The sequence below is a fragment of the Phocoena sinus genome, chromosome 13, assembly GCF_008692025.1.
Source record: "Phocoena sinus isolate mPhoSin1 chromosome 13, mPhoSin1.pri, whole genome shotgun sequence".
Taxonomy (NCBI): Eukaryota; Metazoa; Chordata; class Mammalia; order Artiodactyla; family Phocoenidae; genus Phocoena; species Phocoena sinus.
In genome coordinates, this window is record NC_045775.1 from 46,174,006 (window position 1) to 46,188,121 (window position 14,116).

The 14,116-nt window shown below is 45.0% G+C and overlaps 1 protein-coding gene across 1 annotated transcript in view; it reads left to right on the forward strand.

The window, feature by feature from the left end:
* Positions 1–14,116, forward strand: part of EML6 (EMAP like 6) — a 355,810-nt gene that overhangs the window by 279,267 nt on the left and 62,427 nt on the right. The window contains exons 28-29 of the mRNA XM_032652246.1: positions 10,897–10,905; positions 11,771–11,849. Of these exons, the coding sequence (XP_032508137.1) occupies positions 10,897–10,905; positions 11,771–11,849 (88 nt within the window). The remainder of the gene's footprint in view (positions 1–10,896; positions 10,906–11,770; positions 11,850–14,116) is intronic.

Here is a 14,116-nt window from a genome sequence, read left to right on the forward strand (position 1 = left end):
GTTTCAGGTCTTACATTTAAATGTCTTTAATCCATTTGGAGTTAATTTTTGTGAGTGGTGTAAGTTATGGGTCTGGTTTCATTCTTTGACATGTGACTATCCAGTTATCCCAGAACCATTTATTGAAGACACTGTCTTTTCTCTGTTGAGTATTCTTGGCTCCCTTGTCAAATGTGAGTTTATTGTATATGCTTGGGTTTATATCTGGTCTCTTGATTCTGTTCCATTGGTCTATTTGTCTGCTTTTATATTGATACTATACTGTTTTGATGACTATAGCTTTATAGTATAGCTTGAAGTCAGGAAGTGTGATGCCTCCTACTTTGTTCTTCTTTCTGAGGATTTCTTTGACTATTCAGGGTCTTTTGTGGTTCTGGATAAATTTTAGGAGTGTTTGTTCTACTTCTGTAAAAAAAAATGCCATTGGAATCTTTTTTTTTAATATGTTTTTATTTATTTATTGTTGGCTGTGTTGGGGCTTCGTTGCTGCATGTGGGCTTTCTCTAGTTGCAGTGAGCAGGAGCTTTTCTTCATCGCGGTGCATGGACTTCTCATTGCGGTGGCTTCTCTTGTTGTGGAGCACAGGCTCTAGGCACACAGGCTTCAGTAGTTGCGGCACATGGGCTCAATAGTTGTGGCTCATGGGCTGTAGCGTGCAGGCTCAGTAGTTGTGGCATAGGGGCTTAGTTACTCTGCAGCATGTGGGATCTTCCTGGACCAGGGCTCAAACCCGTGTCCCCTGCATTCACAGGCAGATTCTTAACCACTGCACCACAAGGGAAGTCCCACCGTTGGAATCTTGATAGGGATTGCATTTAATCTATAGATGGCTTTTGTAGTATTGACAATTTAACAGTACTCTTCTAATGCATGAACATGAGATACCTTTCCATTTATTTGCCTCTTCCTCAATTTCTTTTATCAATGTCTTGTAGTTTTCAGAGTAGAGATCTTTCACCTCCATAGTTAAATTTATTCCTGAGTATTTTGTTCTTGATGCTCTTGTAAATGTGGTTGATTTCTTTATTCCTTTTTCTGAAAGTTTGTTGTTAGTTTATAGAAACACTACTGATTTTTCTGTGTTAATTTGTATCATATAACTTTACTGAAATCATTGATTAGATTTAACAGGTTTATGGTTGTCTTTAGGATTTTCTGTATGTAAAATCATGTCATCTGAATATAGAGACAATTTTATTCTTCCTTTCCAATTCTGATACTTTTATTTCTTTTTCTTACCTGATTACTCTAGCTAGGACTTCCAGTACTATGTTGAATAGTGTGGCACATTTGTCTTGTTCCTGATGTTAGAGGAAAAGCTTTTAACCTTTCACCATTAAGTATGACATTAGCTATGGGCCTGTCTTATATGGCCTTTATTTTGTTGAGCTATGTTCTTTCTATTCCTAATTTGTTAATAGTTTTTATCATGAATGGATGTTGAATTTTGTAAAATGCTTTTTCCACGTCTGTTGAGATTATCATATATTTCTTTTCTTTCATTCTGTGAATATGATGTATCACACTGATTGATTTGCATATGTTGAACCATCCTTGCATCCCCAGGATAAATCCCACGTGATCATGGTGAATGATTCTTTTAATGTGCTGCTGAATTCGGTTTGCTAGTATGTGACTGAGAACTTTTACATCTGTATCCATCAGAGATATTGGCTTATACTTTTCTAGTAATGTCCTTTTCTGTTTTTGGTATCAGGATAATGCTGGTCTCGTAAAATGAGTTTGGGAGTGTTCCCTCCTCTTCAGTTTTTTGGAAAAGTTTGAGAAGGATTGGTGTTAATTCCTCTTTAATGTTTGGTAGAATTTACCAGCGAAGCCGTCTAATTCTGGGCTTTTCTTCAGTGGGATAGTACACATATTTTAAAGTAGAAATCCTCACATTTAAAAATTTTAATTTGAAATCAGTCTCCATCTTGGCCATTTTTTAAAGCAAAAGTTAGTTAATGACAGTTTTATATCAACTTTATTATTACTACCATTACCTCCCCAACATTTGAAACCTTTCACATCTTTCCATTTCCCTTGTTTTTTTGTTCTGGAATCTCTGACTTTTACAAAAAGAGTTGGCTCAGTGAGAGTCAAAGCAAAATTTAGCTGCCCTTGGTTTTTCTCTTACATCTAAAACCTCAATAGATATCCAGTGTTTACCTGGAAAGTGGCTGACTGCATTCTGGCAAGGGCTTCAGGCAATCAGATGTGGGATTGGTGGACTCCCCTGGTGGTCTGGTGGTTAAGACTCAGCTTCCACTGCACTGGTCGCTGTTTGATCCCTAAACGAGGGATCAGGGAAGTTCTGCATGCCATGGGTGACAGCCAAAAAAAAAAAAAAACAAGTGGGATGTGGGATTGGTGTCAGAAGTGGGATCAATGCCACTTCTTTTTTAATCCTACTCCTGTTGGTTGGAGGTCTGAGGATTGCCTTAAGAGTTGAACAATCACAGGCCTTTGTTGTTTACCAGATTAGGAGATTCTTCTTAACCCCTCTCCTCAAACTAGGATGTCAACTCTGTGAAAGCAAAATTTCTGATATACTACTTTATCTCCAAATTTGATAACAGTGCCAGCACTCCATAAATATTTGTTGAATGAATGAATAAACTCCTTAACAACAAGATTTAGGTTGATTTCCAGTTGATTTCCAACTGACACCCATGGATTAGATATCAAAGTCTAAGATCTTGTCAGCATCTTGTCTTTACATTCATAATGCAGTTTGGAAATTTCTCTCTCTAAGTAGTGGACACCCCTGGCCCCTTCCAGCTCTCAGGTTAAAGGATTCTGCCTTTAGGCAATTTCAAACACCAGCCTTAAGTGGAGAGACCCTTACTCCTAAGCTACATCTCTGTGGCATTGAGGGTCATTGTCTCCTTTGGCAGGCAGAATATGACAGTGAGTGTTTAGGAGGGAATCTAGGGGATCAGGCAACTTCTCTGCTCAGTGATATATTCCACAAGTTTCCTTTCATATGGTTGAATGAGCAGTGCCTGCAACAGTTCCCATGGACAGGGACTCATCCCCAGGCACCAGGGGCCCCTTGCAATATACACCCATTTGGCTGTCAGCATCTCATTATCTTTCAGTAACCCCTACTTGTGGATTTGCAGGCAGATCAGGATCCTGAAGGGTGATCTTTGTCCTCCCCCTCCCTCTAGTGCCTCACTCTGGGGAGGGTGGTTTGAGCACCCCCAGACATGTATTGAAGGTGGGGGTGGTTGTGTCCTGAGTGGAATCCTTCTCCTAATCCTCCATGGTGAGGGGATGGGAAAAGAATGTTTTCCACTCCACAGACTGCCTTCCCCCACAAGGCAACCTCACCCTTCATCCATTTCAGCTAGCCAGTGTGAGGAAACACTGAGGTGGCAGTGCCAGAACTATTCTTAGCAGGAGCTTATAAAGAAGGAATCTGTGAATACTCTTACATTAATCTTTCAGTCCCTCTGGTACATATTTACTCTCAATCTAGGCCATATGTTCCTTAGGAAACCAAGACGCTTTTACAAACAAAGATTAGAAGCAGATTCTGAGCCTTCTATAAATGGTGGCCCCCTCATCTCTGAATTGACAGGCCCTAGCACCAAATGACCTCAAAACAGAGTGGTCTAGCACTAGGGATTTCCAAACTTTTTCTTAAACCATGCTTATGGCTGAGTGGGGAAGGCTCTAAAGCTTATCTACTTCTATTATCTCATATCCTTTCCAAATCAATTTGTACAGATTTGTGAACTTAAACAAAAAGAAAATCCTATGAAGAAAACTGTACATCACGTTTAAGGGGATTGGTTTGCTTTAGATTTGTGTTTTTTGTTTCAGCCCCAAATTAATAGCTGCCTTGAATCCTTAGTTCCTTAATACATGGGTCCGTGGTATAAAGCTAAAGTTCCACTGAATTATAAACTTTGTCTATGCGACTCTCAGTTTATCAAGGGTCAGTCCTGTGCCTATCATGGTCACCACCATGTGCCTCACACAGTGCCTTGTACGTAGTGAACAGATATTTCTTCAGTGAGTAGATGAATGGACGCATTTACTTAGCCTGCTTCTCTGCATATTTAAGTAAATGAATCTGTCCTCAAAATGGTCTAAAAATCTGTTTTTTGTCAGCAAACCACTTTTACCTTTGTTTTGTTAGCACCGACGGGTGGTCTTACTTTTGTGGTGAAAGGTGTGACCCATGTAGAACTGAATGATGCCCCATCTTGCCATGGAACTGCTCTTGGTTAAATGATTTTTTATCTTCATACCCTCCATCCATTAGGAATTAAATGTTTATTTGGTTTAAATCTATTACAATAACCCAAGGCAAAAAGAACTGAAAAGTTCTTTTTACAGACAAAGCTTCTTAGTCAGCAGATTTACAATGAAACAAAGAACATGCTCCCAAGTGGCAAAGTGTAAAAATATGGGAAAGGTTGAGATAGAGTTCCCTGAATTGCAACAAACCACCATCTATAGGTAATCCCAGTTTCTCTTTTTACCTTTTGTGCTATGTTTGAGGACAGAAGTCTGCTGAGAGAACCTGCCCCCAATTTTAGAAAAATGCCTTATTTTAATCAGTAAATCCACATTTCAAGTTTGCCTGAGGTTTGATGAGCATGATGTAGCGGGACAATGCTCCCATCCATGGTGACATCAACGAATAAACAGCCCAGCTCTCCTGGCACTTTCCTCAGCTTCCCTGGCCTGACAGAAGCCCTTTGTCATCACTGATCAGTAGATGCTTTGTGAGCTTGTAGTGTAAGAGTTTCTAAGAATTGACAGTCATGCTAGCAGGTGCTGCTGAATTTACCATACTGAGATCTGTTAAAACCACTCCATCCCACGGTGGAGGGACCATAAAGAGCCTAAGATTTGGTACAGAGCCCTGCAGTTGCATATATGTTGCATGAGAGCTAAGCTCAGATCTCACTCTGGGAGGGTGATTGAGCACGTGGAGGGCAAACGGGACAATGCTCTGCTACTCCAGAGCATTTCTCTCCAGGCTAAATCATTCTTCTTCACTGAATCCCTTAATTCTGTGAGTTCTACACTCAGAGCTGCCTTGAGCAGGTAGAAGGTGGCAAGTTTCTTGTTCTCTGACAAGGTGGAAGGAACTGAAGTTACAATATCTATTAAACCCCGATATGCTGAAATTAATCATTTCAAAGGCCTGTTGTTTGCCATGTAACTCTTCTGAAAGATGAATGGTTAGTGATTTAAGGGAATTTAATGCTACCTTCATAAATGATTTTCCCTTTGCACACCCCTTGATTTTCTGTGTTGTTTGAAGCGAAGTAATGACTTCTATGTAATTGATAATTTTAGGAACTTAGCCTGCCATTCATTAGAAAACAATTTGCTCATTTTTTTATCACAAAGAATGTTCCAGGGCATAAAAATGCAGAGGTGCTATGAAGTGCTAAAAAATGACTTTTTAATAGATTAACACACCTAGGAAATTATACTCCTACAGTGGAATCAGTTGACTCAAACCCACTTGCACATGGAGCTAAAGAACATATCACAAATGGGTAAGCGCTTTTCTACCAAGAGGGAGTTTCTCTCTCTCTCTCTCTCTCAGAAGACACTGGCGGCGTTGGGTCCTCTAATTTTAATCAAGTCTCTGAACATCTCTCAGACCTCCATTTGGAGGGAATGGGTGATACTAGGGTTGTTTACCCTCCTGCTTTTTACCATTGTGTGGTCCTGATGTGATAACTGAGAAGGTATTTGCAGAAGCAGTCATTAGGGTGCACGATTTGTGCCCCTTGAAAGGATGTCACTGGGTGTAAGGTGTGGAGGCTCGGGCTTTCTTGCAGGTGTGTGTGAAGCATATCGGTGTGCTCTCTTCAAAGGAACTTCACTCCTTTGAAGTTCACATCATGCTCTGCCATCTTCTCCCCCTCCCACTTCCTGTCGTTTATCAACTTCCTGTCTCTGGCTAGTGGTCAACTGGCCGACCCCAGCTCCTACTGTGCTGTGGCTTAAGTCATCACCCGTAGCTCCTGTCTCCATGACTTACCCTTCTCTCCTCTAGATTTCTCGTTCCCAGAACACCTGATCTTCATCCTCATCAAGACATCCAGTGTCTAGACACCTCCATTTTTTTCATCAGCTCCCTCCTGGCCTCACTTTTTGCCTCCTTAAATGCCGCTCTTCCAGTCCTCTCCACCCTCCATTCCTATATTTCTCCTACAACCCCACGCCTCCACTCTTCTGACTAGAAAATCACATTGGTACCGATTGCCCTTACCAGAGTCCTTTCTATTCGCCACCCCACAAAAACTATTCACCTCCTTCCTTCTCCTCTCAGAGGAAGTGAGACCCTCCTCCTCTTCAAGGCTGGTCCCTCCTTCAAGCTGGTGCTTGGACCCCAGCCTCCCATCCATCCGAGCTCCCTCATCATCTCTCCTCTTTCCTATGTCTCCTCTGCCACTTGCCCAAAACTGGATCCGTGTCCTCAGCCAAGAAACACATTCCAGTCTTTCCCATCCCCACCTAACTCTCTTCAGGAGGAAAACAAGACCTTTGGCTGAGCTTTTACACTTATACACATATTCCCACCCTCACGTTCCCTCCCTTTTCTCCTTCTCACCAAGACCTTACCAAGTCTCTCCTTCACTCTCCAGCCATTCCATCTGTCATGGTGACTCTCTAATTCCCAAATCCAATCCATTCTCCTCTTTGTCTTGTTTAAAGGGCCAACTTGTTTCTTCTAGAGTAGCATTGTTCAACAGAAATATAATGCAAGCCATGTATATGATTTTTCTAGTAGCCACATTGCAAAAATTAAAAGAGACGGTGAAACTAATTTTAATAATGTATTTTATTTAACCCAAAATATAAAAATGTCATTTTGATGTGTAATCGATATAAAAATAATTCATATTTTATATTCTTTTTTGAATTATTTTTGCTAGGTCTTCGAAACCTGGTGTGTGTTTTGCAGTTATAACACATCTTAATGTGGACAAGCCACAGTTCAAGTGCTCAAGAGCTGCATGTGGCCAGTGCTACCATATTGGACAGTGCGGTTTTAGATATTCTTCTGTCACTTACCTTTTGGAAACAATCTCTTCTGGCCCTCCTCCAACCTCTCCAACCATTGCTTCCCAGCGCCCCATCTCGGCTTCCTCTTCCAGCCCCTCACATGCTGTTGGTCCTTAGGATTTCACTTTTGGCCATTCTCTTTTTTCACCTTACACTCTCTCCCTGATTCATATATTCCACCTACTGGCTGATGATTCCCAAAGTCATATGTCTGAGTCCCACCTCTCAGTTTAACCTCCAGCTGGTATAGCCAACCCACAGATGTCCAAAGTTTGACATGCCAAAATGGCACTCATCATCTTCCCTCAAAACTCTTCTCCTGTCTCAGTCAGCAGTGCCACCATCCACCTAGAGGCCCAAGCAGAAAACTGGTGTTCCACTTGAATTGCTCTTCCTCCTTCATCCCCTAGAGCTAATCAATTATAAAGTCTTTGCGGTATACTTCACCAATATTTCCTTAAATGTTCACTTGTTTCCTTCTCCACAACCACTGCTTTAGTCCAGATATACATCATCCCTCTCTTGGATTATGACACTGGCCTCTTCAGTAGTCTTCGCCTTTACTTGTACTTCCTCTACGCCGTCCTTTATGCCCTCAATTTTTCACCCAAATAATTTGATGTTCACCTAAAATGGCCAAGTCTGGGACTATACCTCTATTTTGTTAAAAAGGGCTGTATTATAGGCTTCAGTCAAGAGCATTTTCAAGATACAAGGGTTCTCTTAGGGTAGCACATAGTTCCCCTGCCTGACACCCTTCTTTCAACTCCAGTTCTTCGCTGAGCAGCTCTACAGATGGTTCTAGAAAACATGGGAATACATTGAACAGAATCCGGTTCCTTTTGTTTTGATAATAGAGAGCTCCCATGGCTTTGGAGACTTTTCTTAAACCTGGACTCTTCCTGGAGCAGTGGTTCTTAGTTGATCCCAATCCCCCTCTCTGTCTGTCTCTCTCTCCCTCCAGACATCTTTGAAAATATAATTAAAACATGCCTCCTTTCCCCAGAAAAAATGTACATGTACAAAACAATTTGGCATGAATGTCAGGGGTTTCACTGAGTCCCTGCAGCCCATCCATGGGGGTGATAGATCTTGTTGGAGGACAGTTCTAAAACAGTGCTCACGTCACCCACTGGTTCCCACCTGGAACCAGGATCAAGGATAGCTGGGTTTCCCAAGACATTTTGAAAACTCTTAGAGCATTTTGATAGCACATTTTGGAATCTGAAGAAAGCTACGTTTCCTCCAAGGACACTTTGAACATGGTCTGACTAACTACACTAAAAACAATTCCAAACTTGCATTTCTTGGCTAAATGTAGCTGAGTTCCTCCACACCCGCACCTCTCTTTATAGAAGCTGCTTGGAATGACTTTGTTTCTCACAGGCTTTCTGAGCCTTCCTCCCTAGTTGGCTCTCACGTTGCGCGCGTCTTGGGTTGTGACTGACTTCCTTGACCTCCTCAGTCACTTCAGAAGCTGCCCCAAGAGCCCTGGCATTGAACCCTCTTCTGTGCATCTCAGGTCATCGTGTACTCTGCTCCACCCCTTGCTTTGCCAGCCCAGCACCCCAGGGAGGGGCGATGGGCGGGGAGGTGAATACCTGGACGCTGGCCACCCCTGGGGCCCTTTGTGGGGTGAGAGCCTGTGTCAGGGTAACACTCACACGTCTTCAAGTGTGTCTAAGCTTTCTCTTCAGCAGCCGAGCTGCTGGGCAGTGGGGTTGCAGCCGGGATTGACCCGTCACGGTCCTTCCATGCCCACAGGAAACATGGGGCCTGGGGTGGTGACTCCACTCAGGGGAGTGCGGTGGGTCTCCAGCAGCTTGCACCCCCAGCACTGGGGAGGAATAGGGCTGCCTCGTGACTTAACACCACATCACACACTTGAGCTCCCAGGCCTCTCCTCCACCCTCTCTTACTTGAATAGCTGCACTCCCGCCCTCTCCAAGCTCAAGCCTGTCCTTCCTCCTCTCTCCTGATTATCCACTTCGCTTGCTCTCTTGCCAGGTTCCCTCCTTAAATTTCTTTCCCAATGGAAACTCTTTCTCCTTTGTTTCCCAGAGTCTCTTTAGAGCCCCACTTGCCCCCATGAGGCCCCTTCGTGTCTCTGCTCCTCCCCCCTCCCCCCACGGCTCGCCTTCCCAGCCCTTAACCTCTCTGCACCTCCCTGCTGATTCCCAGTTGCACTCACGGCCTCCTCCCTCTCCTGTCCTGTGTGCCAGCTGGGAACAACCAGCTATAAAGAGTTTATTGGACTGAAAAGTGAGTGAATGTTCTCACACACTCTACTCTTTCCCACCTCAGCAAAGCTTTTCAGAGTCACGTTTCCAAAGGAATCTGAATCTGGAAGGATTTAGATCCACTGAAAAATGCTAAACCTCCAGTGTTTGGCTGTGTTTGAAATTGTTGGCAGTCCCTACCACATCTGATGTTATGAACCCTGTTTATAGATGCCTGGAAAGAAGCCTTTAATGCTTGTATTGTGTTTTAACTTGCTTTCCTTTGGAGGCAGGGAATTGTCAAGTAAGTATGCACAGCACTCTGCAAAAGCCCAGGTGTTCGATGAGCATCTAGAACTAAGCGTTCATGCAGAATTCACAACCGTGAAGGGTCTATACTTATACTCTGCTGAATTTGCCACAATGCAGGTTTCTGCCTTTTGCCCCCTCATCTTCCGTTTTGAAGCAATACAGCTGTAAACATGCTTGTGAAATAAGAAAGAAACATTCTGAGATTGCTTTACTTTTCAGTTTTTAACTGAAAATCAAGGTGAAAAAAAGCATCGGATTGCCTCTACGTGTATATATATATATACACAATCTCCTGTATATATAAATACACAGTGGTTGTGCTTGTATGCATACTCTGTATACACTGTATAATATGTGACATATTATACAACCTGTGTATGCCCTGAAAACGAGCCCTGCGTGTAATCTCAAATTCTGCCTTATGAACCGTGCTCTAGTCCCAGCGTCCCCTTGCTCCCATCTCAGACCTTGGCTTGCTTTTGTCATACATTCGAAGACCTTAGGTGGAAGAAGAAACCCACGGATTTCATTTAAAAGTTCCACTAAAACAGAAGAAAGAGCAGATGTCCCGGGAAGCGATAATTAATGCGAAGACAGTCTAATTGTGAAAACTGGCCTGCCCCCGGCCTCCCGCTTTTGCTCAATTTGGCGGCGATGATATCAGCCGGGGGTGTCGTTTTGCAGAGACGCGCTCTCTCCCCATTCTCCGGTGGTGATTGTGATGCCATTTGGTCCAATTATCACTTATGATTACATAACATGTTTTGACTGAAGAGTTTCTGAGAAAATAAAGCTACCTTGTTTCTCCCCAGCACAAAAACGCAAGCCCTTCCAGCAGGCAAGCTGCCCTCCCAAGAAACACTGCGAATGATTAGGCTAAATTATTAGTTGAACTTGAGTCAGAAACAAAGCAGCCATTGTGCCTAACTCCCAACGACATCCAGGAGGATGTGATTGTTCTTCTGACAACAAGTTTCTCCCCAGCACACTCTAAAATAAGCAGTGGCCCCAGGCGCACTGGCAAAGTCCGTAGAGGGTGCGGAAGCAGTGACAAGGCTTCCTTTTTTCTCCCTATCCTGTAGGCGCTTTAGTGCAGAGTTTGCCCAGAGACGCCAGGGTATGAGCTTTCTGAATTTGCAGAGCGGTGCACTCTTTCATTTCTGTTTTAGCTCTTTGCTGGCATGCTCGGGAAGCATGGTGTGTGCCACACGGGAATGTCTGTTCACTTGGACGATGCTTGTGCATGAATGAGGTGCTTGCTAGTGTGGCTCTGACCTGTACTAAGTTTCTCACTTGGCTTTTGTGTGCTGCTCGCAAGGGGATCCAGGTAATCCTTTCTCTTTGCATAGCCCAAGAGCCGTAGCTAATGGATTTGAGCAAGCAGTGGGAGCAGATGCAGGTCCCACCTGTCCATCCCTGGGCCCCTAAACTCTGAGAGAAGTCTGATTTGAGGGAAGTCGCTGTTACCAAAAGATCGCCCTCCTCATATACAAGTCCTTGAGGGCTTACCCATTAAAGAAATCTCTTAATTAAAATTGGAGGCCCAGATCTCCAAAACCAAGCAGGGAAAAGTAACCTTGGGCATGGTGGTAGCAGATGAATGCAGACCATGACCCTGAGGGACAGGGCAGTGGAGGAGTTTGTTCTGTCTTTCATGCCTTTGCTTCCTACGTGCCCTTTTGTGTGGCAAGAATGACCTGGGCACTTGGCCTTCAGGGCCCGTTCCCAGGCATGGCTTATAAGTCCTACTTCACAACACGCCATGATCTCTGGCCACCTAATTCTGAACGGTGTTGGTACATCCCTGTCTGAAGAATGGCCGGTGGGTTCAGGAAGTGTGGCCTCTTCCTTCCCAGACTTAGGCTCCTCTTTAGTTTTAAGACCAGCCCCTCTGGCTCACGCCTTCTTCCTGGCTCCCAGGAGAGAGGGACTGACCCTGGCTCTGATGCCTTACGTGTGGGGAAGCCCAACCCGGTGCCTGTGTATCCAGGATCCAAAATGTCAGAAACAGCTTTTCCTGGGGTGGGGGGTGGGGGGGAGGGAGGGGGCAGGACAGATCAAACCCAGGCGTGGGGTCCTCCAAGTGGGGGAGGGGAGAGAGCCTGGCACTGGTCTTAGCTGACCTCGCTGGACAAGCAACCTTGCTGCCTTTTGTTCAACACTGTGTTTCTTTTGGCCCCTCTCTGTTCTAGACCACCCGTTAGCAGAGCAGCTCCCCAGCCTGAGAAACTCCAGAAGAACAGTATCACCAAAAAAAAGAAATTGGTTGAGGTGAGGATGTTCAACTATTTTGCTTTTAATCTGATATCGATGTTCTAAGATCTGCCTGGTGGACATCACCATCTGCAAGTCCCACACAGCGGCCCCCAACCTTTTGGGCACCAGGGACTGGTTTCGTGGAAGACAGTTTTTCTGCGGATGCGGGGGGAGGTGCAGATGGTTTCGGGATGATTCAAGTGCATTGCACTTATTGTGTGCTTCTATTATTATTACATTGTGATATTTAATGAAATAATTATACCACTCACCATAATGCAGAATCAGTGGGAGCCCTGAGCTTGTTTTCACTTGCCACTCACTGATAGGGTTTTGATATGAGTCTGCAAGCAATTGATTTATTACGGTCTCTGCGCGGTCAAACCTCTCTGCTAATGATTATCTGTATTTGCAGCCGCTCCCCATCGCTAGCATCATTGCCTCAGCTCCACCTCAGATCATCAGGCATTCGATTCTCATAAGGAGCCCGCAACCTAGATCCCTCGCATGCACAGTTCACAGCAGGGTTCGCGCTCCTATGAGCATCTAATGCGGCTGCTGATGTGACAGGAGGCGGAGCTCAGGTGGTAATGAGAGCCATGGGGAGCGGCTGTAAATACAGGTGAAGCTTCTATCGCTCACCGCTGCTCACCTCCTGCTGTGTGGCCGGGTTCCTAACAGGCACTGGTCTGTGGCCTGGGGGTTGGGGACCCCTGCCACAGATGCCTTCAAGTGACCCTAACTGGACCCGATGGCTCTCCCTTATCCTCTCTCCCTTCCACACAGTACTGTGTCCCCCAGCAGTGACCAGAGTCCCATCCCCACATCCCCTGGGTCACGTTCTTTCAGTCCTGCCTTGAAGGGTTCCTTCAGACCCTTCCCAGGTCCTATGGGTACTAACTCAAAAATGTCCCAGACCTGGCCCCTTTTCCCTGTACCTAGTACCACTCAGGGAGTGGGGTGCATAGAGAGTGCAGGCTTATTCACTGTCTCTAATGTTGTTTGAGCCCTTGCCGTGTGCCAGTACCTTGCTGTATATATACTTCCCACCAAGTATTTCACACATGCCTCACATCTACCTACAAGGTGGTTACCATTATTGTTCCATTTTACAGATGAGAACACTATAGCTCAGAGAAGTCAAGTGATATGTTAGGCCCCAGCCCAAGATCACCAAGCCAGTAAGTGGAGAGGGCTTTGTACTCAGTTGTTAGGATGGCAGCTCCAGGGGACCTGCTGTTTTCTGAAAGAGGCCTCCTAACTGTTCTTTCTGCCTCCAGACTTTTCCCTTTCCTCTTTGACACATGCCTTTGCTGCCCACAGAGTTAGCTCTTGAAAATACAACTCTTTATGCCTCACCCCAGCTTTAAGACCCAGGAGGTTCCCACATTCCTGATGGGATCCAAGCTCATGGTTTCAGAACCTCACCTAGGAGCCCCCTTCCTAGCTCATCACCTGAGATTCTCCACTGCAACTCATGTCTCTAACCCCACAGCCATGAATGTTCTCTGAGGCTGCCTGGTACTTTCAGGCCCCTGTGATTTCAAGCTCCTTATGCTGAGAAGCCTCCTCCTCTTCCCTCCCCACACCCCACCCTTCCAAGCCCTTCTCTGTGCAATCTTCCCTGATGCTCCCCGCCCTAACCCTCCTGTACTCCACCCTCCCCACACCCCCTCCTCCACACCCTTGTCAGGCTCTACTACAGTAGTTCCCTACTCATCTCTCTCCTCTGCTGCGCTCCGAACTCCTGAGGCAGGAAAATCTATCTGAAACATTTGTATTGGAAAAGGGAAATATGTTGCGGGGGGTTTATCATAGAACACAGCACAGGTCAAGAAATACAGCTGAACTTCAGGAAAGACAGGGTCCAGGAGCTGAAAAGCTGCCCTAAGCCAAGATGGTGCCTCTTTCTGCCCAGCAGGGCCTCGTGCATGCCTGATGCATTCGTCTCTTTTCCTGCAGACTTCTTGAACTTCTTTAGTAGACTGTGGTGCTATCCAGTGCCCAAGTTTTACATCTCTTACCAGGGTCCTCAATTATAAATTCCTGGCGGAAACTATCTGATTGGCCCAGCTTGAGTCAGTTGTCCACCTAGACTGGGGTATCACATATCACACACGCGGTTTCTGGGAAACACATGGGGTGGGGAAGAGACTAGAGGTGGGTAGCCGCTCGCTCAGTTGAAAGGAGGAGAAGGGCTTTCCAGGTGAGAGACAATTTTTAAAAAAAGAGTCATAAAAATAGGAAACCTCCTGATATGTGAGCTAAATGGACATGTCAGC